Below are 26,010 nucleotides of genomic sequence, written 5' to 3' on the forward strand. Positions count from 1 at the left end.
GATTGCATATATATGTGAATGCTCTGGCAATATTTTGTATTTACAGCTGGTTGAAGAATTTAACCAAAGGGCATTGATAGACTAAACTTAGGTCCAGAGAGAGTGTTCACTGAAAGGTCACAGGCTTTGTCTCGGGCCCATTTAATCTATGCTTATACCAAAGCACCGGATCAAGACGCGCTTATGCTTATACAAACCACATGAGAAGGGGCATAAATCTTTACAGACAGCAAAGGATCATTTTAAACTTCAGATGGTCTAATTAGTGTAATAATCGACAGTGACAGACAAGCAAAGACTATAGAGAGAAGGCCTTAACAATCAATGAGATACATCTTGGCCTGGAGGATGTTATTTTCTTCCCTAAACTGAGGGTGACTTGTGTTATCTACCCCATTACAACTAAGTAAAGAATCATTTCTTTATGTGGAATGTGTTTTGCTGAGTGTGTTTGCATAAGAGTCCCTTCTAAAGTTTGAAAATGTCACATAATTTTGGAAGAATAAATAAGAGCAGAACAAGCGAGGTCATAATAAGCTCAACTGAGAGAGTTTCTACTTTAAAGACAGATGGAAATATGCTCACTTTCAAAACTCACTTTCCAAGTGAATAGCAATATGGAGCAAGATGGATCAGAATAGGAAACGGATGTGTTTGATATGTGCAAGACCAAATAAGTCTTAGGTTTGTAAATTAATATAAATGATTATATTTACTGAATGTGACGAAAACCTGTATATGAATAGTGACTGGAATTTGCATGAGGGTCGCCATTATCACCAAAGTTCCTGGCTTTGAGTTAAAAGGCAGAAATATAATACTCTAATCCAGAGACTGATGAAGCATCAATGTGGAATGTCAATACCTTAAAATACATAAATAGTGAAACCTTAAAGGGCATTTTAAAAGACAGAATTTCAAATGATCTAAATGTAAATAAACCTGATATATGTGGATTCCTTTTTTTTAAATAATACAAATGGGTTTGAAATAAACAGAACGTTGTTCTACAACAGGGAACAATGCTATACAGATATGCTTTGGGCTTTCAAACATATGTTCAAACATCTGAACAATGGTATGGTTGATTTCACAAACTCTAATTGTGTCGAGAGTCACACATTCATCATTTTTAGCAATTCTCCATGTTGGCTATTTTCAAGTGATTACACAGTAATCCTTTTGGATATTCATATATAATACCTTTTTATCACCTTTGCAAAAAGTGAACTTTAAATCAATTTAACATGAAAATGTGCATAGTTCTCAAGTTTCTAGCTAGAAAAGAAACAGAAAAAATACAAACTCAATGCATAAGAAAGCTCACTTTGATTTTTTGCCTTCTTTTCCTTTTGTTTTCATTCTTTGCATTTCCCCAAACATTAACTGTGTACAGGTTCTTTCCAGAGCACAGTTTTGGCACTGTACATGCTAATTTGAATATGAGAACTAATTTTAAGTGGTTCTTTTGCATTTTTTTGCTGAGAAAATGTCAGATGTGCTGCACATGGAAATTCACAGCAGAGAGGGCTGTTTGATGCCTTCTTAAACCAGGTGTTAGAAATTTGTGAAAAAGCAAAAATATTGTTACTAAAAAGCTCAAACTGTAGAAAACTTCCATAGTTGTTTTATGGTGTCATAAAATGCATCTAGTTATAGTCACCATTTTCCATCCTTTTTTTACAGCAGTAGAGAGAAGTATGACTACACAACTCTGCATGAAATTGCACATTCCAAAGGATATACTTCCACATATTCCAGAGTATGGATAGGGTAAATACATACTACTATTCACAGAAGTTAAAGATGTGGTTAAGTAAATATGTTAAAATGTCATAGAACACTCAAACATTGTGGATAGCTAGATGCACGACAGCAGAGCTGAAGCAATTTTCGGACCTCCTCTGTTCCTATCTGTGCGGAGAGAGCTCTTGGGAGAACGTGACATGTGTCCCTGGCATTGGGAGGTATGGAATGGACACTGGGGCCTGACTGTTGCTGGGAGAATCCAGAAGGCCTCCAGGGGGCTGGAGCATCCTGCAAAGTTGATGAGGAGAAGGAGGATTCACCCATGAGTTTATTTGCACTTCTGCTAGTTGGTAGAAGCCTTTCTGAGATCCAACTGATGATAAGGAAGGTAACCATGCGCAAGCCATCTGGGGAGAACCTTGTCCAAGCAGATGTCCACTGCATCAGGTGCACCAGCCAAAAAGGGTGGAAATGTATTCCCTGACAGTTGCCAGAGGGAATTTGCAAGAGATCAGCTGAGAGCACGGCAGGCAAATGTGTTGCAGGGAATCATCAACCAACTATGGATGCGCTGGAGACAGAATGCATTTGCTGCCATGCAGAATTACACCCAGTACCTGCTGAGGAATAAGATGCCCGATGCTTTTTCTGATTCCTTCTACCCTCATCTGACCCTGCAGACTCTAGTGTTAGGGAGCAGGTGGCTCAAGAGGAGGGACAGGAGGATGTGGATAGCTTCACCTCGGGTATGGGAGTGAAGTTTTAAATTGGATTAGACTTTTTAATACCTGCAAGTGATCTGAAAGCCATGAGAGATGTCCAAGTTGTCACAAAACAAGGGGAAGAGAAATCTGGTAGAAAATATCTTCAGTTGACGCTCGGAGATATTAAATTATTCTTGAGAATAACCTGTCAAGTCAGGTCATTTAATAAACTAAATGCATTGCTATGTCACTATAGATGCATTGTCTCAATTCTTATACCCTGCTTTTTAAGGGAGATGTTCAAACAGACATGTTTAGTGGTTAAAAGAACAATTTTTGGCATCAAACACACCTTGGTTTGAGTTCTGGCTTTGCTGATCACTGCACGACCCAGCAAATTACTGTTTCTGTGCCTCAGTTTCTCCATCAGTAGAATGGGGATATTAACAGTTGTAGCTCACCCATGTTGTGATGTATTACCAGCCTGCCATTGTGGGCAGCTGCTTTCTGATCTGCAGGGTGGCTCAGAGAGCTGCTCCTCTGGCAGCCAGGCTGGCACTTTTTTGTGCCAGATTTTTGGCAACAGTGATTGACCTAGGGGTAGTCACCTTAGCCACCCTTCTTTCCCCAGAGTCAATCCAAGAAAGACTCAGCCTCCGACGGGGGGAAGGACTCTACCACATTGGCTCACATGCACTTGTCAGCTAGGAGAAGGTGCGAAGAATGAAACTGCCATGCCTCTGACAGAGAAGGCACCCATTGTGCTTTTGTTCCTACTTCTAGTTCCTTTCTGGAAACACCTTCAAATTCCCTTTCTGGGGTTCTGTGAGGTGCTGCTCTTATATTTTCACCATAATTGTTTCTATCTTTGCTTACGTTGGATCAGATAGGAAGGATAGTTTTAAGAACATAGATCTAAATCCCAATTCCAGAATTTACTGGCTGAGTAACCATGGGCAAGTTACTTCAACTGTCTGCTTCCATTTTCCTCCTGTATTATGAGGATAGAATATTATTTACTTCAAAATAATACTTATTCATGAAGATTAAATGAGTCACTCCAGGCTAAGATTAGGAACAATACCTAAGACATATTAAGCATCCAATAAATGTTAGCTATTATTTATTGAGTTGATGTCTATAACTTGGAAACAAAAATAACTTTGACTACTAAAGTATTATCTGACTCACAGTTGCTATGCTGACTGAAAGAGAAAATGCATGAAAAGAGCTTAGTATGGTATGTACCAAATGTGAAATGGAAATTATTAGCTCTTATCATCTGTTGCTTTCTTATTTCTTAATTACTACACCTGATGTTAACCTAGAGAAACACCAAGATTATACAAAGCATCCATTCCTCATTTTTAATCCATATGCAACAAAGGAAACTGCAGGCAAATGGTGACACACATATGTGTGACGATTGGTTTCAATTTCTGTATCTTTCCACATCTAGTCATATTTATTCATATCCATAGCTATGATCTTGGAATAGAAAATAAAGAGATATCTACAGAGACACCTTAACAAAATAGATCAAAGCAATTGAAATCAATGTAGTATTTCAAGGACAGACAGTTTAAGGGATAAATTCTTTTGCTCAGGTGGTTCCCAATTTCATTAATAAAATTATATTTATGAGTAAAGGCATAAAGTTGCCTCTTAAATACAAGTTCTATTAATTTTCTCCTGTCACATCACATGTTAAAGAAAATACTTGCCTGAATATCAATTTCCAGAGACCATATGAGTCACTCTTTTTTTTTTTTTGATGTTTGCAGTAAGGAAATCATTCTCCCCCCTACCTCCACCCTGACATGGGAAGATTTGCTCTAAGCTAACACTTGCCAATCTTGCTCTTTTTTTCATCCTCCCCCCCACCCCCCCTCAAAGCCCCAGTACAGAGTTGTATACAGTTGTAAGTTCTTCTGATTCTTCTATGTGAGCCACCGCCACAGCATGGCTACTGACAGACAAGCGTGTGGTTCCAAGACTGGGAACTGCACCCAGGCACCAGAGTGGAGCACACCAAACTAACCACTAGGCTATCAGGCTGGCTCCACATAATTCACTCTTGATTAGCTCTGGCCATGTAGTCCTTTGTGTTGTCACCATACAATAACATTTCAGGGCAGGTACATTAGCCTTTGTTTTTACTGTTGGTCTATTCTCATATCATCCAAGTTTATATCCTTCAATTATTTGCACTAATCTTCTCTAGTTAACTAGGAAACAGATTTTTTTTTTCAAATTTTTACTATTTCTTTGTAAATGTTATAATATGAAAGTATCAGTGTAGTTTTTTACATTATTTAAAATGTTAAAATGACGAATAATGAGATAGAATTTAACTAAGCCTATTAATTTAATTATCTGGTAATATATTCTCCTATGGAAAAGCTTGATGTTTTCTTTGAAAGAGTATGGACTGTGGTAACTGAGAAAATAGCCTTTATATTTAGACTCTGACTATATAAAACTTTACTAAGTTTCTTGAGACCAGGAACAATTGGCCCACTGCAAATTTGAATAAATAAATAAATGAAATCAGTGAAATTGTTTTTCTCTTCTTTAATTTGTTTCTGTCTCATCTTAGTCTAAGAAAATTATTAATACTTATAGTTTTCTCTTAGGAAGAATCTGGTAAAAAGTCATTCTTACATATTAATTTTCATGATAACACAATATTCTCTTTTTCTGGAACATTCTCTTCTCTGCTTTTGAAAAGACTGGCACCTTCTCATTTTTTAGTTTTGGATTAAATGGCATTTCTTCATAGTAGATTTGTAAATAGGTCTTTCTCTACTCCCACTGTACCCCACTCCGTTCTTCTTTATTATAGTGCTCTGTTTCCAAGTTTGTATATCAGTTTTGGATTATATATTTGACTATTTACTTCTTTATTGGCTTATGCTTCTTGTACATGACACAGGACAGGGAGTGTGTTCATCTTACTCATCAATGTATGACCAGGGTTTGAGGTAGTGCTTAGCATATAGTAAGTATGCAAAGAATTTATGGTAGAAATGTGGATGAATGACTCCATCTAACTTAGTTTATAAATGAATTAATATACTACTGTAAGAATGAGAGAGAATTTCTGGAGAAGATTCATGGTCCATTTTTGTGTGAAAGGCCTTGTCTAACACACAAGTGTACCATGTAGCTCTGACCTGCAGCAAAAGGTCAGGACTGTCCATAGATCTGGCAACTATCAGTGTATAGATTAAGGCTTCAGGATTCTATGGGTCATCTGATCTAACAACAGGCAGATCATATAAGTATAGATGGTTAAGAGAAGAGAGATCAAAATGAGTGCTCTAGACTTTGTTCTATAAATGAGTTTTTAAGGCTTACTATGTTAATGAATTGCATAATTCAGTCTTTTGACAGATTTTCTTTAACTTCAACTGCTTCCGTCTTCTCACATTCTACTCTAATCAAACCTTTAAGTAGAAAAGTCTCTTCATTTTCTCCCCATCTCAATTCTTTGTACCAGCAACACCATCACAACTGTAAGCCATTTTCCTTTAGTCAGATGGAACTGTGAGGTCCAAAACGGTATCTACCAGCCACATGTGGCTATTGAGCACTTGGAAAGTGACTAGTTCAAATTAAAATGTGCTCTAAGTGTAAAGTAACACACTAGATTTCAAAGACAGTACGAAAAAAAGAATTCGAAGTTTGTCAATAATATTTTTATATTGTTGAGATGATAACATTTTGGGTATACTAGGCTAACTAAAATACATTATTAACATTAATTTCTTCTGTCTGTTTTTCATTTTTTAACATGGCAACAAGAAAATATAAAAAATTGCATATGTGCCTTGCATTATATTATTGGACAGAGCTCCTATAGCACCATAAAAAATTAAGTATTTTGTGATCACTGCATACTAACTTTTTTCTAATTATTACTTCTGTTTAAACATTATCACCTTAATGTAATTACATAGAGGCAGCAGTATAAAGAATTCTAATCAACTTTTCTTCTTTTTATTTTCATAAGCAGATTTACATTAGGGAAGAAAATACTTTTAAACATGCCTGTCATTTAAAAGGACCATTAGTAAACTCATCAAATGTCAGGTTTATTTGTCCACAGTCTGCATTTATCTATCATATAAAGAAAGAGAGAGAGAGAAGCTGCTACAATTGAAGTCATTAGATACTGTCTTAATTTATCTAAGTTAATACAATTGTCGATCTCAAGTAAAGGCCAATGAATATGTTTTTCTTGCAGTTCAACTTGGAATCTACATTGAAGAACTTTGGAGGACACTCGCTGTGGCAGATCAAATGCTGGATTTGGAACATGGACATTGTATTCTAGTTCTAGATTTGCCGTTAACTAGTGGTTCCCGTGAGTCATTGTTCTTGAACTTTGTTTCAACCCCTGTAAAATGCTAGTTTCAACTAGTTTAATTTTAAAGTATTTTCCAATTGTAAATTATTTTGATAGCCCAAGAATGATCCTAAACATGCTTTAATAATATTTCATGTTTTAAACATCTGTGTGTGAGATAAATTTGTTAGAAACAAATCCGTTTGCATACAATGAAGTCGTGGTTCTTGAGGAATTTAGCAGTGAAGTGAGAAAGATGAGATGAATCATACTTTCAGTGTGCACATACACATACGCTTGTAAATGGTTAGCTAGCTGGTCACTAACCTCTTGTAGAATAAGCCCATATCATTTGCTTTATTATCCATGATGTTTGTGCCCTGATAACGTTTTACCACATATGATTCAGCTTTTCTGTGGACAGATGAGACAGAAGCCAGTGCAAGAATGGGGAGAAAAATGGATCTTTGGTGTGACTTGTCTCATATAATCACGTTTCATGTCATACTTTTTCTTCTTCACAAAATAATACATTAAAAGATACAAGCCTTATTCAGCCTCTAAGTTTTTGATAAAAAAATCTAAACTATATTCTGTTTAGGGAACACAAAGATCTGTTATATTTCCAGATTATTAGGAAACATTAGGGTTAAAAGAGTTTTCACCCTGTTTCCTAGCCCGTTGAAATTACGTTTCAATTTTCCTGCCCGCCTTACTCTCCTCCCCACTGTAATTCTTCCTAAATTCTTCTCTCAGATTCATCATTCTGAAGCAAGCTCTGATCATTAGGTCTTTTTCCCATTGAAAGCCATTGCTAATGAATTTAATATTTTTAATCTGCATTTAGGCCTCTCTGCAGTATGGGTCCCACACGAATTTCCAGCTTTAATTCTCAGCTGATCCTACATGTGCCCCACTTCCAAGCCAAACTAGACAACTCTCGTCCCCTTCATGTATTTGCTCATTCTACTTCCTTCAACTCATACTTTTAAGTACCATTTCAGACACCACTTTCTCCATGGAATAATTTTCTTAACTACCTAAATTAGATGTAAGAAGGGAACAATCTTTGTTTATGAAAACATTTTAATAAGCTCTTTGTGGTGTGTTTGCAGGAGGAATGGCAACAAAAAATTTCCCCAAACTAATCAGCAATATAAATGAATAAAACATCAGAAATATAAGGGGAAAACATAAAATACGAGAGTGATGAGAAGAGAGAAGGGAAATATCTGAAGACTTTTTAAGTAAAAAACTAGTGCTTGATTTTAAGCTGTGTGTACACACATGTGCATGTGTGCTGTGAAAGCTTTGTGTGAAGGACTACGTTTGTGCGGACTTTAAGAAGATGCCCATTGTTTGGGATCTTGGTAGATCATGTGGTCTGGTTAATATGCTAGAAGCCTAAAGTAAAAGATAACTCCTCTTGTCCCTCTACTTCCTCTCTGCTCAGGCAATGGATTAGCATATGGTTGAAGTTTTGCCAATTAGACAATTTCAAAGTATTTCTTGGGACCCTGAATCTTGAGCAAGTGACTTAGAACATGATAACGGTATGAGCCTCTCTTGAGTGATGGTGATGTCCCAACCTGTTCCTGGATGAGCAGCAGTCTGCTCCCTGTTGACTGGCCCTCCATAGCCTCCTTCCTAGTACCTTTTTCAAGCACTTCCCTCAATTCTATGAGCACCAGATATCCATTTAATAAACTTCCTTTTCTATTATGTGACCACATAAATCCCCTGAGGAATGACTAGAGGTCCTGTGGCAGGAAGAGTAAGCTCCCCACCCAAAGATGTCCACATCCTAATTCCTAGAGTCTATGCATTAAAGTTGAAGTTGGAATTAAAGTTGCTGATCCATCAACATTGTGATACAGAGATGACCCTCAATTATCCAAGCAGGCTCTGTGTAAACACAAGGGTCCTTAAATATAGAAAAAGGAGGTGGAGGCATAGATTGAGTGACGTGATATAGAAAAGATTAGACCCACTGTTATTTGCTTTGAAAATGAATGAAGGGAGCCATGAGGCGAGGAATACAGACAGACTCTAGAAGCCAGATGGCAAGGAAACAGATTCTACCCGGGAAGCTCCAGGAAGGAACGCAGCCCTGCCCACACCTGGACTTTAGCTCGGTGAGCCTCGAGTCAGAATTCTGACCTGCAGAACTGTAAGATAATCAACTTATGCTGTTGAAGTCACTAAATTGTGTGATAAATCGTTAAGGAAGCAATATAAAACTAACACAGGTCCTAAGTAAAATAAACTGGGGAGGGGGTGATGCAGAGCTGAGATTACGGGCTTTAAAGAGGGAAATGGGAGATTCCAGCTGACCTTTGTGTTAAGCTCGTCTTCTCATCCTTGCATCCCCGACTCCACACCCCATGCTAACAGCTACTTGCAAACTTAAGGACAAAAATATGCTTTCTTCATCTTCATACTACCTCCAGTGACTAACTCCATGCCTTATTCATGCTAAGTATTCAACTCATGTTTATTTAACCGGGTGTGTTGAATTTTAGGGGAATAAAACAACGTTAGTCAAGGCAATAAACAAGACAAAATAAATATCTTTTTTTGATGTACAGAGGGGTATATATATTCCCTCCTCTTCCTAGATGGAAATTTCTGGAGTATTACCAATGCAAGCAGAGAGATGATGAACTAGTTTTACCTAATTTCAAGTGCCAGGCTAGGGGGAGCTGTCTTTTTCTGCCAACTGAACACAGTGCTCCCTGCTGGAGAAAGCAACAGCTGCTAGTGGAGAAGCAGGCAAGACCGGCGCCCTTCAGCCCGCCCCTTCCTCCAGAGCCGCAATGCTCCATCCTTGATGACAGGTAACCCTGTCCTCCTGCAGCCCCTGTCCTTGACTTCACTTTAACACCCATTTTCAATTTAACATCTTAACATTTTAGCGGTTGCCATTTACTAATAAATATGCAGCATTGCTCTCTGATTTGAAAGATAGATTTTCAGACACGGGTATCAGGTTTGAAAAGGCCAACACCCACTTCATGGCTCTTTTCTGATGCTGTAGACCATCAGTTCTTTGGAGAGGAGATAAATCATGGTGATAAGAAGCTGACTGATGCTCCATTTCCCTGCCTTCTTGGGTCTGGAATGTCTGACATTCAGCCACCTGATCTAAAGTTAATAAATAATTTCAGACTAATATGCCTTTAAAATATATTCCAGTTATGATAAAAACAAAGGCAGACATTAAAGCAGTCTTTTCTTTATATATATATAAATAACAAGTAAAACACCTAGTAAAACCTCTCAGTTTTATTTCTAGCTTTGCAATTTACTCAGTACAGTTGACCTTTAAGCATATATGGAATATACACAGACAGGATATCAAATAAAACAAAAGATTACTCTGTCTTAATGTATGGCATTTAAATATTCCTTTATTGCACTATTTATAAAACTGTTTTATAGAACACTAAAAAGTATGGGACCGTTTAAAAATGCTAATCCTATAATTAATAGTCAGAGGCACACGCTTTCTCCTAGCACAAGTCACTGATATTCTAAATCTGTCACTCTGAACTTTACAGTGGGAGACAGCCATCTGCCTGCATGCAGCATCTCAAACAAAGCAAGAATATGCGCTCTTATGTTTCCCCTGTTGAGATGCGGGATCATTATGATACAGTGGGCACCAGGGTTCAGCTAATGTGAATAAGATAGCATGTGTCAAAAAAAAACCCAACATGTTAAATTAAACTGATTCCATAAGTCAGTGTTATTAGGTGATTGGGTATGGATGATTTGATAAAGTAGAGCACATGATGTAATGCCAAGTAGACAGGAAATATGTGAGTGAGGGACCCATTACTAAGTCCCATAGTCCTGAAAATCCTTTCTCTGTGTTACTGAATCCAATGTTGTTTTTTTAAAGCCTATACTTAATTTACACCACCGTTTTGCTGTGAAAAGTCAAAGTTGTTAAAATAAAATACTTCAACATTCTCTCACAGGTTAAGAGTATTAATTGGAAGTAAAAAGGATCAAGACTGTGAAGAAAAGTCAATTTCCAACATATTTTTCTGTATAGATGCCTACGCGATTGTGTTTTTTTCTGTTCTTTCACCATCTATGTCTAAATTTTTCTGAAATTCAAATCTTCTCAATCTACTTTCTATATTTTAGTTTTACTGAAATCATTATGGAAAGATACTACCATACAAATATCATTCTTTTAAGGGCACAATATGCTTTTCAGTTTAATTTTAAGTAGATCATGTTAATACCTTCTTCATTAAAAACTTACTAGATCAACATTGACTTCTTTGGTTTTCTGATTTTCAAAACGTCATTTTTAAAAGAAAACTCTCTTTTTCTACTGAAATAAAGATACCTTTTATAAACAGATGAAAGAGTGAGAAAATTTAGAAATTCATGTCATGCCATCCCATCATGTTTAATTGGATTTTCTAACTAGTGCAACAAGAGAGTCTGTGGTTACATGTGAAGTCTGCGGTCAGCTGAGGCTGCTTCTAATCCCATCGCTGCCGTGTGCTAGCTGTGTGACCTGGAGCGAGGAATTTAACAACTCCGGGCCTTAGATTTCCCATTTGTAAATGGGGGTAATTTAGAGCATCTGCTTCAGCGGGGTTTTCCTGAGGGTCATGTGACACAAGATGCATGAAGCACTCAGCGCCCTGTCTGGAAATCAGAACTCTGAACAATGTTACGCACATTTCACTCCGGAGCAGAAGTTCATATATTTTGATGTTGAATGTACTCAATAAGGAATTCATTTAAGAAAGTGTTTTCATAGCAATCTATCTGTAAAATCTAAGCATTTTTACACTGAGAACAGTTCTAAGAAATTATATATTATATATAAGATATATTTTATATATATACACATATATACATACATACATATATATATACAGAGAGAGAGAGAGAGATGTAAGGATTGTTTATACAAAGCAAGATTTTTACCAGGTAGTTGAAACATTTTGAAATTGGTATACAACGCTATTTGCTGAACTGTACACTCAGAAATTGCGGCATCTGGCTAACCAGGATAATGCCATGAAAAGTCTTGTCATGGTACCAGACTCCTGAATCATGGGCCTCAGGCAGTAGTCATCATCTGTCAATCTGGATTCTAAGATGCATACCAGTGTGAATTATATTTAGAGCATTAGACTGAAAACACAGTCTTGGCTTTCTTTATAACTGAAAGCAGAAAGGTACTCTATTCAAATTTAAGGAGTAAATGGTTGAAAATAAATATTTATAATTTTTACACTTAGAAATAATGTTCTCAACTCTAAAAATGCACATTGTACCACGTTCTAAGTATTATACTGGAATATCTCCAAAAAAAAGGAGGCAGGAACAACAAAATTACAGGTATACTATGAAATCTGACAATCTAAAAAGAGTTCTTCTTCATGAATTTTGTTTAGTGTATCACACACATCAGATATTACAGACTTGAAGTTTCTTTTAAACAAACAGTTCTCTAATTTGTAATAATTATTTCCTCACAGTTTCTGATTATTTTTCACTTAGAAATAAATGTTCTATAGTAGATTAATTAGTTTTAGCAACACCTTATCATCTAATTTATTAGTTTTTAAAATATTCTAAATGTGACAGCAAAAACAGTTAAAAATATAGAAGGTAGAAAGTGATTAACAATGTTGGGAAAAGATAAAATCCTCCCAACAACAAATACAAAGCAGAAATTCCCAATTCTTTTCTTGATATCTGTTTCCCACAGTCCGCCACCCAAAACACCAAATACAATTAAACCTCAGTCCAGCTTTGGGTTGAACTCAAGGAAACCTGGACTTCTCTTTTTCTGGAGAAAAGTATAAGTCACCACATCAAGTGTTACAGCTACTGAGTAAGGAGTTAAAGGAAAGAGAATTGAAGATTCAGTGGGAGAGAGAGGAATTATGGCTAGAGGTTCATTTGTATCCAATTTGTGTGACCGACCAGGAGATGGACTCAATAACTAAGGACTCCTCCTTTTACAACATGGATTTCACTGATGTCAGTCAATTTGGATTACAAAAACATTAAAATGTCAAAGTGTATTTTAAGAAAGTTAAGGAAGGTATTATTCTAAGGCTCTACCCAGCATGAAATTAAAGAAAGAAAAAACCCTCTCAGAGTTTTAACTGGTTAAATGTGGATCTACAAAAGCTTTACAATCCAAGTTATGCCCCCAGAACTCTACGCACAGAATGTAATACAAATGGTCTCAGATTGTAGCAGAAGGCAAGTCTCATGACATTTTTCAAACATGTAAAATATTCACTCAAAAGTCAAGCAACATTGATGTGTCTTCAAAAGCATTTTACAGCTAAAAAATAGACTTTAAGGACACATAATGTCTTACAATAAACATGAAAATAGACAGTGTTTCCTTTTCTGTGCTTTTTGCTATATTTACTTGCTTTCTTGGCTGAATATTAACACATGCATAGCAGTTGTGGGGGATCAGCATTTGTCACCCTAAGTGTGTCTCTTTGGCTTGATTATTTTTAAGAACAAAAGAACAAGGAAGAAACTTTGACCTTCCCCTTAACTGCCTAAAAGAATTGAAGAAAGAAGGCGTGTTCCAGGGAGGAGCTACCACCACAGGTAACTGCAGTATAATACCAACTAGATGTGGGAGACAGGGAGGAACCCAGCAAGGCTCGCTTGATCAAAGTCCTCCCCATGTCTTACTGTCTTTGCGAGGCATGGCAAATGTTTGTCCACCAAAGATTTTCTTTTCCACCTCCATATGAATTCCCTTCCTTCCCTTTGTAGTCCCAAACCACTACCCCTAACATCCTACTCTGTCTTTAGGTGAAGATGGTATTTAAGGTGGTGGCTTTGACTATTTTGGAAAGTTACTCAGTTTTCTGGGGTTTCTCCAATGAATACGTGTTATTAATACATTTGTTTGATTTTCTTCTGTTATGCTGTCTCATGTAGATTTCATTCTTAGACTAGTCAGAAGAACCTAGAGGGTAAAGGAATATTCTTCCTCACCTACATAGTCACACAAGATCATTTGGGAAGAAGAGTTAAATAACATCTATGTACCTTTGAATTTGCTTTTGGAGGTCCCGCATTTTGGTGTTAAAAAAAGAAGTTATTTAACACAATCTCGGATAAGCAATGAAATTCTCTTCCATCTGAACTATTATCCAATAGTAATCCCCATTCCCACCTCCCCAATTTAGAACCAGTGATTAATTTTACATAGAAAACAATGACATTTTTCAGCTATTGGTGTAGGGACGTGCAGTCTGCTGCATCATGACCTAATGCCTTTGTAATCTCCTCGGGGCGGTTCTGGCTTTAGTTGCCCATCACTGCCTTAGTTAACCGAGAGACTCTTAGGAGACCATTAGATGCTGACAATAGGGGAATTTCCTTTAGATTCATAAATAGCTCCATTAATGGTAAAATCATATTCTTAAGCGTCAAAAAATAATGTAATCTTTTTACACACCAAAATGATTTTCAATATGGGGATCTGCTTATGAAATATAAAAAATAATGATTTGATTAATAATTAAGCAACAAAAATAGTATTAATTAGAACCTAATTGTTTCTATGGTGACAAAGGATGGATGCACTATGATTTTAGAAGAAACTATGTAAACAACACTACATTTGAATTTTAACTCTTATTTTGTGTGGCAATTGAAATTATATTAAAAATATATTTTGAATCCTAATGAAAAAAAATCTTGGTTTGCTTCTACAATACTTAAGTAAAAGTGTTCTATCAGAACTCATTTTTAAGTAAAATTATACAGACGTTTCTTGTTTGTGCTAGTATCCATTAATGTGTTTACGGTAAGTTTCAATCCTCTTGCACCCTCTGGAGAAGTGCACAAAAGAAATACAGAAGGATGATGAAGATTGATTACCTTGTTCACAGAAACGGCCGGTGAAATGCAGTGGGCAGTCGCACTGGAAGGAGAATGCGCCACTCGAGAGGAAGACAGGATGGCAAGTGCCTCCGTTGTGGCACACCGCCCCCTGGCACACGGATGGCGCTGCAGGAGGGGCGCTGAGGGAAGTCCACGTGGAGGCAACTCCTTCTGTCACACCAGAAGGAGCAACAAAGGCAGATGCTGCAGACAGCGGAGAATCCTGGGATCTATATTTATAAACGGATAGGAAAATACAGTATTAGTAAAAGTATTAGGACCTTAAATAGAAATAATAGAAACTTTGGTTTAAAATAAGAGAATAAAAACCACAGTCATTCAAGGTTTAACTCAGGGCAAACAATTATGTTTGTTTCATAATGGTGGGATTTATAAATGTTGAAAATGCCTGAGCCACAGAATGTGACCCCAGGTGAACCCCGGGGCTACAGTCAATCTACGTGGTTCTGAGAGGCTAAATTAATTTCCGCAAAGTAGTAAGAAATCTGGATGTACTGGCCTCCGTAAGCCTAAGAGTCAGTTCTTGTAGGTAAAAGCATCAGAGTTTTGGCTAAATATATTTCTACTTTGGCTGTTGTAAACCTTATGATCCTAAAATCAAGAAATTGGGCCGTGTTACCTTTTAGAGGTAAAACTTCTTGAGTTTGAATTAATTCTAGGTTGATTGCTGGAAATATGTATTCCTCAAAGTGACTTGCACTCATTTCTAGCAGTTCTCTAAGGGGTGCCTTAATATGCCTACAAATGCTTCCCTAATTCTTTTTTTTTATTGGCACCTGAGTTAACAACTGTTGCCAATCTTCTTTTTTTTTTTTTTTTTGCTTTTTTTTCCCCAAATGCGCCCAGTACATAGTTGTATATTTTAGTTGTGGGTCCTTCTAGTTGTGGCATGTGGGATGCCGCCTCAATATGGCCTGATGAGAGATGCTATGTCCACGCCCAGGATTCGAAGTGGTGAAACCCTGGGCTGCTGAAGCAGAGCGTGCGAACTTAACCACTCGGCCACAGGGCCAGCCCCCACCTTAATTTTTTTTTTTTTTTTACAAGTTTTACCACTAGTTTAATGTTTTCTTCCTTAATAAATAATGAGCAAAAAACAATTCCCTTTGAATTAAGTTGAAATTCCTCACTTTTACATTCATAGCCTCTTGACAACTGAATCCCTTTCTTCTTTCCAGCCTATTTTATGGTTCCTAATAAGTACCTTTTCTTTTCTCAAACCAAATGAGATTACTATTCCTTAAAGACCCTGAGCCTTCCCAATTTTGGAAGTTTGTTCAAATCATTTTCTACGTATGTTCTTCCTCTCTTACTATCTAAATTTCACCTAAAGTGCCAAAGTCAAGATCTACGTTATTTCCTCTACATAGCCTTCTTGGCTGCTCCTGGCCCACCAAGATGAAATTGATGTTTCTCTGATCTGTAAAATTCCATAACATGTCATTGTACCAGTGCTAGAATATTTCCCACCTGCTTACAGTATAGTTATTACTTTACATACAGCCACTCCTACTAAGCTGGCCATTGTTTTTCTACCTCCTTCACACACAGATTTCTCATTTTGGCAGAATTCCTTATTCATGGTAAATAGTTTATAAATATTTCTTAAATTCAGTGTATTCCTGAGCATTACATATTGCTTGGGAAGGAGTGCTTTTGGAATTTTCATTTTAATATAATCATTAGAATTATTAATATTATTATCATTGCTATTATTATTTTTTTTGGTGAGGAAGATTTGCTCAGAGCTAACATCTGTGCCAATCTTCCTCTACTTTGCATGTGGGGCACCTCCACAGCATGGCTGATGAATGGTGTAGGTCTGTGCCCAGGATCTGAATCTGCAAACCCAAGCTGCTGAAGTGGAGCATGCTTGGCTTAACTACTATACCATGGAGCTGGCTCAAAGAATTATTTTTTTAATGTAAAAACTCTTGCTGCGACAAAAATAATCAACACTTTAGCTATCTGAGTAAATTTTTGTTTTGTACATTGTCATAAAGACAAAACTTTGGCAAAAGAAGTCAGTTCAAAGATATTCTCTAACTGACATTGGAGACTTAGTTATATCTGTGTCTACCATGTATTTTCATGCCAACTTATTGGTGTAAGAAAGTTAAATAATTTATGAAAACATTTTACCAAAGTAATGTGACTTTAAAGTAAAGGTGTAAGTTAAACCTTTTGTTTACAATCTTTTTACAATTTGAAATTTGTCTTTGGAGTTTATCACCGGCTGTAACCGTATATATATTTTTATGGTTGTTGAAGTCTGACTCTTCTATTTCTTTTGGACTGCAGTCTCCATGAAGGATGGATAGATCTTCCTGCTCTTTTCTTCATTTTCTCCTATCAACAACGCTTGACTCCAAGAAGGCTCTCCAGGAAATATTTTATAAATGAATTTGACTCATTTTTGTAACCATAAATGTACCACTACTAACAAGAAAAATAGTAAATGAAAATAATTTTGTTGTCTTTAGGGTCAATTTCATAACTCCATTATATAGTTCTTTAGTTTTACAGTTGCGTGTTGCATAACAATGTTTTGATCAACGATGGAGCACGTATCCAAGTGGTGCTGTAAGATTAGTATCACAGAGCCTAGGTGTGTGGTAGGCTATGCCATCTAGGTTTGTGTAAGTGCACTCTATGATGTTCGCACGATGACGAAATCCCCTAATGACACATTTCTCAGAACGTGTCCCCATTGCTCAGCGACACACAACTGTATAAATAACAAATTCTAACACTTTTGATGTAATCTTACAATCAACTTTCTCTGACTTCATTTTATTAAATTAGCATAGTTCTCCCCATAATAGAAGTTTGTCCTTTTAAGGTAACTTCCATCAAGTTAAATGGCAATGCTAATGTGAATTACATGGGATTTATTACTCAGTACTTCATAATCTAATTTCATGTTTAGTTTTAGTGTTTCTAAATGATTTCACTATTTGTCTAACTCTTGCCATGGACTTCATGAACTGCAGTCAATCATCTTTTTTATCAGGAATAAATTAGACAATTAAATGTCACTACTTCTTCCTCCTGTGGTAGCTGCTCAGGGAGCCTATGTCTTACCTGAAAAAATCAGTATGTTACACATTTCAGTTGCTAACTGATTACACAAAAATAATTACTATCAAATGATCCATCAATTAAAAATATCAGGTTCATAAATCAAATTTGGAAAACAGCATTAATCAGATATATTCTATGTTATTAGGATCAAATTTTATATCTGATATGTTATTAATAGTCCTTGACTTTCAGCATTTTTCTTAGGTTATAAATAATGTTATGAACTTACCTATTTAAGAATTTAGAATTAAAATAAATTTTATTTGACTTATTTAAAAAGATTTAAAAAGAAACAAAATTTATTCTGATAAAATTTTAACTTATTTTTACATAAAATGTTAAAAATATCCAATGAATGTAGACATTAACTAAACACAACTAGATGACGGTCATAGTATAATTAGCAATGCACAAAAGGAGCATTAGAGTTATAATTACTTTTAATTCTAAAAATCATGAATGTATGAGAGTTTAGAAATAAATCAAGGCTTTTTAAATAAACAATATTGTAAAAATTGAATTTCACTGATTTTCTTATCTAAATGCTTGATTTACTATCAGTCCAAAGTAATAAGCATGAAGAATCTGCTTGATTGCCTCTTGGATAACTGTGGACAAGGATGCATCCATGTTCACACTGCTTCAGCCCGGAGCAGTCTTAGTCCGGTGACATCCATATCAGACTTCTCACCTCCCAAACTGTAACAGAGTAACTTTGTATTGTTTTAAGCCACTCAGTTTGTCATAATTTGTTACAACAAAAACAATATATCTGTAACTCTTTTCATAGGGTTATTTTCTATTTGTGTTTGCTAGTGTGAACTACCTGTTAAGGTCCTTGGACATTTTATTAATTGTGTAGAATATTTTTCCAGATTTGTAAAAGCTCTTTGTATACTGAAGAAACTGGTCCTTTGTCATATACGTAGCAAATATTTATTTTTCTCAATTTTACGTCTGAATTTGTTTCACCATATTACGTCATAAGGAAAGTTGTATTTAAAGTAAAAATGATCAGTGTTTTCTTTCATAGTTACTGGGATTACATGAATAGTTACATACTTGAAAGATGTTTCCCATTTGTAGATTATTAAAATTTTACATGTTCAAAAGACTGCACTATAGAAGGCCCCGAAATTGTACTATTTCTATGGAGTTTTTTAGTGGTCAGGCTTTCAATTCCCATGCAGGGTAACTGACAATACCTAGTGATGTTTTAGTGGTGGTGGCTATCAGGAGTAAACCCAAGGAAGAATTTAATTTCCGCTCTGTCAAAATCATGAGAACATCATAATATCAAATAGAACCTTAAACATATTTAAAAATGATTTCAAAGGTTTATTTAAATCATCATCATTCTCTACTAACACTAAAATTTGGTGTTTCAGCTTCATCTAACAACTTTGAAAATAATTAATCATAGTGAATTTTATCTGAGAGCAAAGAAACACAGAAAAATGTCTGCTATTTAAAATGTATTTAATTGGCATGCTTATATTAAAAGAGGAAATGTGTAAAATTACTGTTAAGTGTAAAATTCTGATTTGCCATCCAAGATAAGAATTAGATATCAAAATAATAAAATATACATGGAAAAACCAATCTGAACAAACATAAGCCCAAGTGTTCCTCCTCTTTTTTTATTAATATAATATTATGCAAGGGGCTGGCCCTGTGGCCAAGTGGTTAAGTTTGCGCGCTCCGCTGCAGGCGGCCCAGTGTTTTGTTGGTTCGAATCCTGGGCGCGGACATGGCACTGCTCATCAAACCATGCTAAGGCAGCATCCCACATGCCACAACTAGAAGGACCCACAACAAAGAATATACAACTATGTACCAGGGGACTTTGGGGAGAAAAAGGAAAAAATAAAATCTTAAAAAAAAAAATATTATGCAATAGAATAAGAATAATATCTTAATTTACGCAATAAGATTTAACATTTTAAAACGTAAGTAAATTAATTCTCTATTAATATAATAGTGTGATTCTAATAGATCTTGCTTTCACATTGTCTAATTTTTCTCACTGAAGGAATGCAGCTCTCATTCTCACAATCTTGTAACTTTAGCTTCCATATTCATAGAGTTCCTTAGATCACAAGCATTCTCACATAATTGATTTTCACAGCATCGCTGTGTGTTAGGCAAAATTTGTAGCCCAGGGCATTCCAAACCACTGTTTTTCAGTATATGTGGTGGGTATTCATGAAAAGCTGTACTCCCCTTGGTAGATTCTGATTCTCCTTTCCCACGCCAGCCCTAGCGAGGGTTGTTGGTGATCACAGAGAACATGCAAGCTCTCCAGATCTTGATTCCAGAGCTCAGCGCTGGACAAGAGTTCGATTACAGCGTTCTGCCTATGTGCCAAGTCAGGAACTATCAGAACCCTGGATTTCTCTTTTTCTCCCTTCCACATCTCAAATTCTACCCTCCCCCTCTTTAAAAAAAGATTAGTAAAATAGCTCTTCCTCGTCTTGTCAGTTCTATGCGCATATTTCCTTTTCAGTATCTGACTTTAGTTCCTATTTTTCTCTAATCCATCTTTCTCACGGCTCTTCTTATTACTCCCGCGTCAAAAATTATTCCAAGTGAAATCTACATTCTTCTATGAGTTGGTTCCATCTTACTTTTCAGTTTTATCTGCCTCCAGTGCCTTAATATATGTCCAATGTATGTTCCAACTAATCTTAGTGTAAGTTTTTCAATAGTCCATGCTGCATGCTTTTCATACGCTGGGGCTCCCCTGACACGCACTTTTACTGTATAATACCCCTTTCTCCCTTTAAGACACAAAGGAACTTCCTTTAAGTTTCAAACTTATTGTCTCCAAATTTCTTTTGAACTTCCCTTATACATGTGTCTAATATCTTATGAACATCCCTGAGTATATGTGAAGAATAAATATCTAGAGGTAAACTTCTTGGGTCAAATAAATATGCCAAATATGTATTTTAATATATATGCCATAAATGTCTACACAAAATTAAGCTCTCTAGATTGTTTTTAGTTACTCAATTTCCAAAATCCTAACCAAAATTAAATATCACCTTCATTTAATTGGTTATATATCTGATGAATGAGAATTGATAACCTCCCTGTTGTTTCAATTTCTATTACAATTTTTAAATATATCATTCGTCATTCACAGTTTATCTATTTTAAATCACTAAAATATATACTGTCTTCACTTTTTCGATCAGGTTATTTGTTTTTACTTACCACTACACAGGGGATAATTATATATGATGGATATCGTTCTATTTTATATCTTTTCAAATAAGATTTATTGGTCTTTCTGAGCACTTTGTAATGTTTTCACTTTTCTGTTCTTCCTGTTATAAAGTAATTTTAATCCAATTATCTTTCTTTTGTAGGAGACTTGTCTTTCTTCTCTGGAAACTTTTAAGAAGTTTCCTTTGTCTTTGTTGACCAGCAGTTTTTCACCGTGATATGTTAAGGCATCAAATTATTTTGCTTCATGTAGCTTAACTTTTTTCCAGGGAGCACTTCTATCTGAAGAATTTATCTTTTTAATATATTCTGGAAAAATTATAGTTCTCCCATAATCACTCTTTTGTTAAAAAATTTATTATATAAAATAAGATTTTCTTGGGACCAGCCCTGTGGTCGAGTGGTTAAGTTCGCGAGCTCTGCTTTGGCAGCCCAAGGTTTTGCCAGTTTGGATCCCGGGCACGGACACGGCATTGCTCATCAGGCCATGCTGAGGCAGCGTCCCACATAGCACAACCAGAAGGACCTGCAACTAGAATATACAACTATGTACCGGGGGGCTTTCGGGAGAAAAACAAGAAGAAGAAGAAGAAGAAAGAGAAGACTGGCAACAGTTTTTAGCCCGGGTGCCAATCTATAAAAAGAAAAAGAAAAAGAAAAAGAAAAAAAAGATTTTCTCATCCTATCCTCTGTATCGTCAGCTCTTTTTGCAACATCTCTCTCTCTTTATTCACAGTAATTTCTTCAGATGTATTATCCCATTTACTAATTCTCTTTACAACTCTAACTGCTGTTTAACCTGTCAATTTTTAAATTTTAATTATTACATTTTTATTTTTTTGAAGTTTTCTTTACTTATGTTTAAAACCATCTACTCAGTTTTCATGGTATCTTTTTCCTTACACAGACTTTAATTTCCCTCTTTTATTTCTTTAAAAAAAATCAAGCATAAAAGATTTTACTCTGTACCTGCAATAACAAATCTGGTCTTTGCAGACCCTGGTCACCTCCTCTTCTTTCTGCTGACTCCTCTCCCACGGTGCTTTCAATTCCCTCTCAAGTGTCTTGTCATTTTTCACTGTAGGCTCATATTCTTTAGAACTCTATCTGTGCGAGTACTTTGAGGCGTGAGTGTAAGGCCTCCCCCTAAAAATGACATGTGTTTGTTTTGTCCATCTCATGAGGGCAATTTCAACCTGGGAATACTATAAAATAATATTTTCTTTAAGAATTTTGAATATCATAGAAAGTGACACATTTGTATTATAATTGCTAGAACCAAGTCATTGCTCAATAAATATTTTGTATAAGTGAATGATATACCAGTTTGTGCCACAAACCTCCATGCTGGGTTAGTTTGCTGTTATAATATTATATGTAATTGGAAAAGATTTTTTCCTTCCCACCTAAAAGTGAAGTATAGTCAGGAAAATTTCGCTGAGGTTTGTTTTTTACGGCTTTTTTTCTTTTTCTTCACGTTTTCTTCCTTCTTTCCTTCCTTCACTCCTTCCTTCTTTTCTTTCTTCCTTTCTTTTTTTGGCTATAAGAATTTTTCTCATTATTTTGGCATTTTAGTAATTTATCTAAAACTTTTTTCTACTTAAGCCTATGTTTTATGTCTGTCTCATAGCTACCCAAAATGGAAGTCACCATGTTTTTTTCTTTAATCTTTCTGGAATTTCTCAAAATGCATGTCTGTTAAAGAAAGCTTTTATTGCTTTCAAACACTAATATACATGAATGTAGCATGTGTATGTCTATGCCTGTGTGCATCTTTATGTTTCTGTATTTTCCACAGATTCTAGATGGCAGTAGCCTTAGATATGTGTGTACTGTGTGCAGTTTGTAATCTTTAGAAAATGCTTAATATTGTTTTATATGTACCATAAACACTTAATTGTTTTTCCATGATTATCTCCCCTTTTAGGACTTAAAACTTTAAAGGAACTTCATTTATTTATTTACTTACTTAAGCAATCAATACTTCACATAGTTCTGATAAATAGTAACTGCTAAACATCTATTTTTTGACTTTACAAATTTTCTAACCCAAAGACATATTCTGAGAAATGACATAAAAAGAAGCAAATCATTTTAAAACATAAAATGTAATGGGTTATTATGGAAACCAAACTCTGTGCCATGAATCCTTAAAGAAAGCTACAAATTCATATTCTAATGCTGTTATTATTTATAGTAAGAGGGGAAATCAAATTTAAAATGACAAATTTATAAAAACAGTATTTTTGACTAGGAGCATATTTTTACCTAATGACTACATTTAGATTTAGAAATCATTGACGTTTAAATACCTTTCCATTATGGAAAGTAAGAAATATATAAATATGCAGCATTTCCAGTAAGTGTTTTATGTCCCAAGGGAACATTTATTATATTAATTAAATTTAATTTATTTCTCCCATTATGAAGTGATACTATTCTGGAATACTTCCAATTTAACATAAAACTTACAGGAAAGAAGAATATTCCAAAATATCAGCAAGGATTAAAAATGTGTGATTACTTATTACTTGGAAAGTGCATCCAAATTAGAGAAAGACGGGTCAATGATCAAGGTGTCATGATTAAAGTCACATACTTGACCTCAGCCATAAGAACATGTGAGCTGGCAAAAACAAATGCCAATTTGTCTTCTAGTCTTACAAGAAGAGACGCACTTTCCCAGGTTCCTAGGAACCCCAGAGTATTTATTTCACAGAAAGGACTCCTGTAAGGAATCTAGGTCTAGACATTACCAATCAGGATTTGAAACATGAAGATGAGCCAAGAGAGAAGGCATGTTAATCAATCTAGAATTCATCGCACATCATTCATTGTTATTTACTTAACCTAAAAGGACGTATGGAGTTCTCTCTATGCACCAGAAACTTACTAATCAAGACTACGTGATGATCAGTAGAAGCTAGGCCTTCCTTTTTTCGACCTTTCGTCTTGTGGGCAAGACTCATGGGCAATTGCAAAACTTCCTAATTCACTGAGTGCTAACTATAAACCTAACACTGCTCTAAATGTTTCAAATGTGCTAACATAATTTAATTTTCACAAGAATACAAAAACATGATTATTTTTGTTTTCCTAAATTTACAGACAAGAAAACAGAGGTACACAATTAACTTGCTCAAAATCACAAGGCAAATAGATGGTGGAAATGGATTTGAAGCACATAGTTTGAACCTTGAACTAAAAGTTTTCAAAATTTTGACGCTCCTGGCAGGGGACGAGAAGGGACATACCAATGCAGGGTTGTGGGTAGATGCTATGGGAAGTTAGGAGTGCAAAAACCATCAGGAAAGGATTCCCCAAGAGGTCTGAACCTGAGTCTTAAAAGACTTCAAGGAGCTGGCTAGAGAAGGGTGGGCAAAGAAGACTATGGTGTTGGGAAGAGCACATGGAACCCTGTCAGAGCACGCTGCATCTTTAAAGACCCAAAGGAAAGAGACAACAGGTGAGGGGAATTTGCAAGTGGTTTGGCATTGGAGGAAACTACAGTGTGTGTGTGTGTGTGTGTGTTTGTGTGTGTCTGTATGTGTGCAAATATAGGTAGTCTTGGGAGACAGGGAGTGGCTGGATTATGGGGAGACTTTTGGCCATGTTTTAAGGCAACCTGAAGTCATCGAAGGCTTTTAAGGAGGAAATTAATAACCCATTAACTACCATTCTGGGTTTAGTATGGAGAACGGTTTGTAAAGGAGAAGTAGCTGGAAGTAGCTGAAGTATTATAGGAATAAAAATAATCAGATAGGGACTTGAACTAAGAGAATGTTATTGGGGATATAGAGAAGTGGAGAGATTTGAGAGAAATTTGGTGTTGAGAGTTTAGGTAAACTATACCATAATACTGCTGCGTTGGCATCCCTTTCGTGTGGCCAAGCAGCCTGCAGTTTCCTTGAACTTGCTCTAGCCCCTCCCTTGAGTGCATGCCCTAGACAACACCTGGCAGAGTCACAAGTAAAGTGAAGCTCCTGATGTGACTCCCTGATGGCGGTCTCCCCGTCTCCCAGCAACTTCCCCATGTGCGCCCTTAGATAATACCCTTGCACCTTACCAAAACCCTGTTCTTTTTGGTTTGAATTGACAAATCTGGCCTTAGCCCAGGAACCCCAAAGCTTCCCCATAGACCCTAATAAAGGCATGTGCCCCAAGTCTTACCTCTCTCTCTGCCTGCACGCTGCCTTGACTTCCCTGCGTGGCCCCTCAAGTTATGCTGGGTACTTCCTCCAGAAGCTGTGATTTATAAACTTCTCTATTTCAGTTCCGTTGTGAGCTTTTGTTGAACCACAGCTCACCATCCAACACCCCAGGATCTCCTTGAGAAATGCTAATTTAACAAAGTCACAACATTGTGTTTCCAAAAGGACTTTGTGGTCAATTTCATATATCAGGTGTGTATAGGTCAGAGGCAGTCAGGAAACAGATGCATATTCAGAAAGGGCAAGTGAAGTGAATTTAACGGCAAGACTATTTTCAAGTTGAAGAAGTTTAAGAGAATCAACAAGAGACAGAGACAGGAATAGAATCTGTTACTATCATTGGACCCGAATGCCAAGCAAATGAAATCCTTTCTGCACTGTGGACAATAGAGGTATGGATAGGAGAAGGACCACCTGATAGGAGTCATGGTTTTGGAGAGAAGAATGCAGCCACTACAAATTCATATGCAGCTGAGAGAGAATGGAGAATAAATAACTTGACCTCTTCCTTTTTCTACTCCTTCAATGTCCTATCCCATTGGGCAGACACAACTGGAAGCCAGAGGCCAGGGGCAGCTGGTACTTGCAGCCCAGAGGATTCAGCCTCCCAGGGTATCAAGCAGGGTGGAAAAAGACGGAGAGCAGATCTGGAAGTGAAGCAGAGAATGTCTAGGTTGGGGATAAAGGAAAAAGCGCAGGTAGATCTCAGTTTTTGGGTTTGGGTAACTGAGTGAACAATACCATTTAGTGATAT

The 26,010-nt window shown here is 36.2% G+C and overlaps 1 protein-coding gene across 1 annotated transcript in view; it reads right to left on the reverse strand.

Moving 5' to 3' along the window:
• LOC111769165 (protein eyes shut homolog) overlaps positions 1–26,010 on the reverse strand; it is a 1,017,614-nt gene that overhangs the window by 376,574 nt on the left and 615,030 nt on the right. Inside the window, exon 20 of the mRNA XM_070244139.1 lies at positions 14,707–14,939. Within this exon, the coding sequence (XP_070100240.1) occupies positions 14,707–14,939 (233 nt within the window). The remainder of the gene's footprint in view (positions 1–14,706; positions 14,940–26,010) is intronic.

Source organism: Equus caballus, chromosome 20 (genome assembly GCF_041296265.1).
Source record: "Equus caballus isolate H_3958 breed thoroughbred chromosome 20, TB-T2T, whole genome shotgun sequence".
NCBI classification, from domain to species: Eukaryota; Metazoa; Chordata; class Mammalia; order Perissodactyla; family Equidae; genus Equus; species Equus caballus.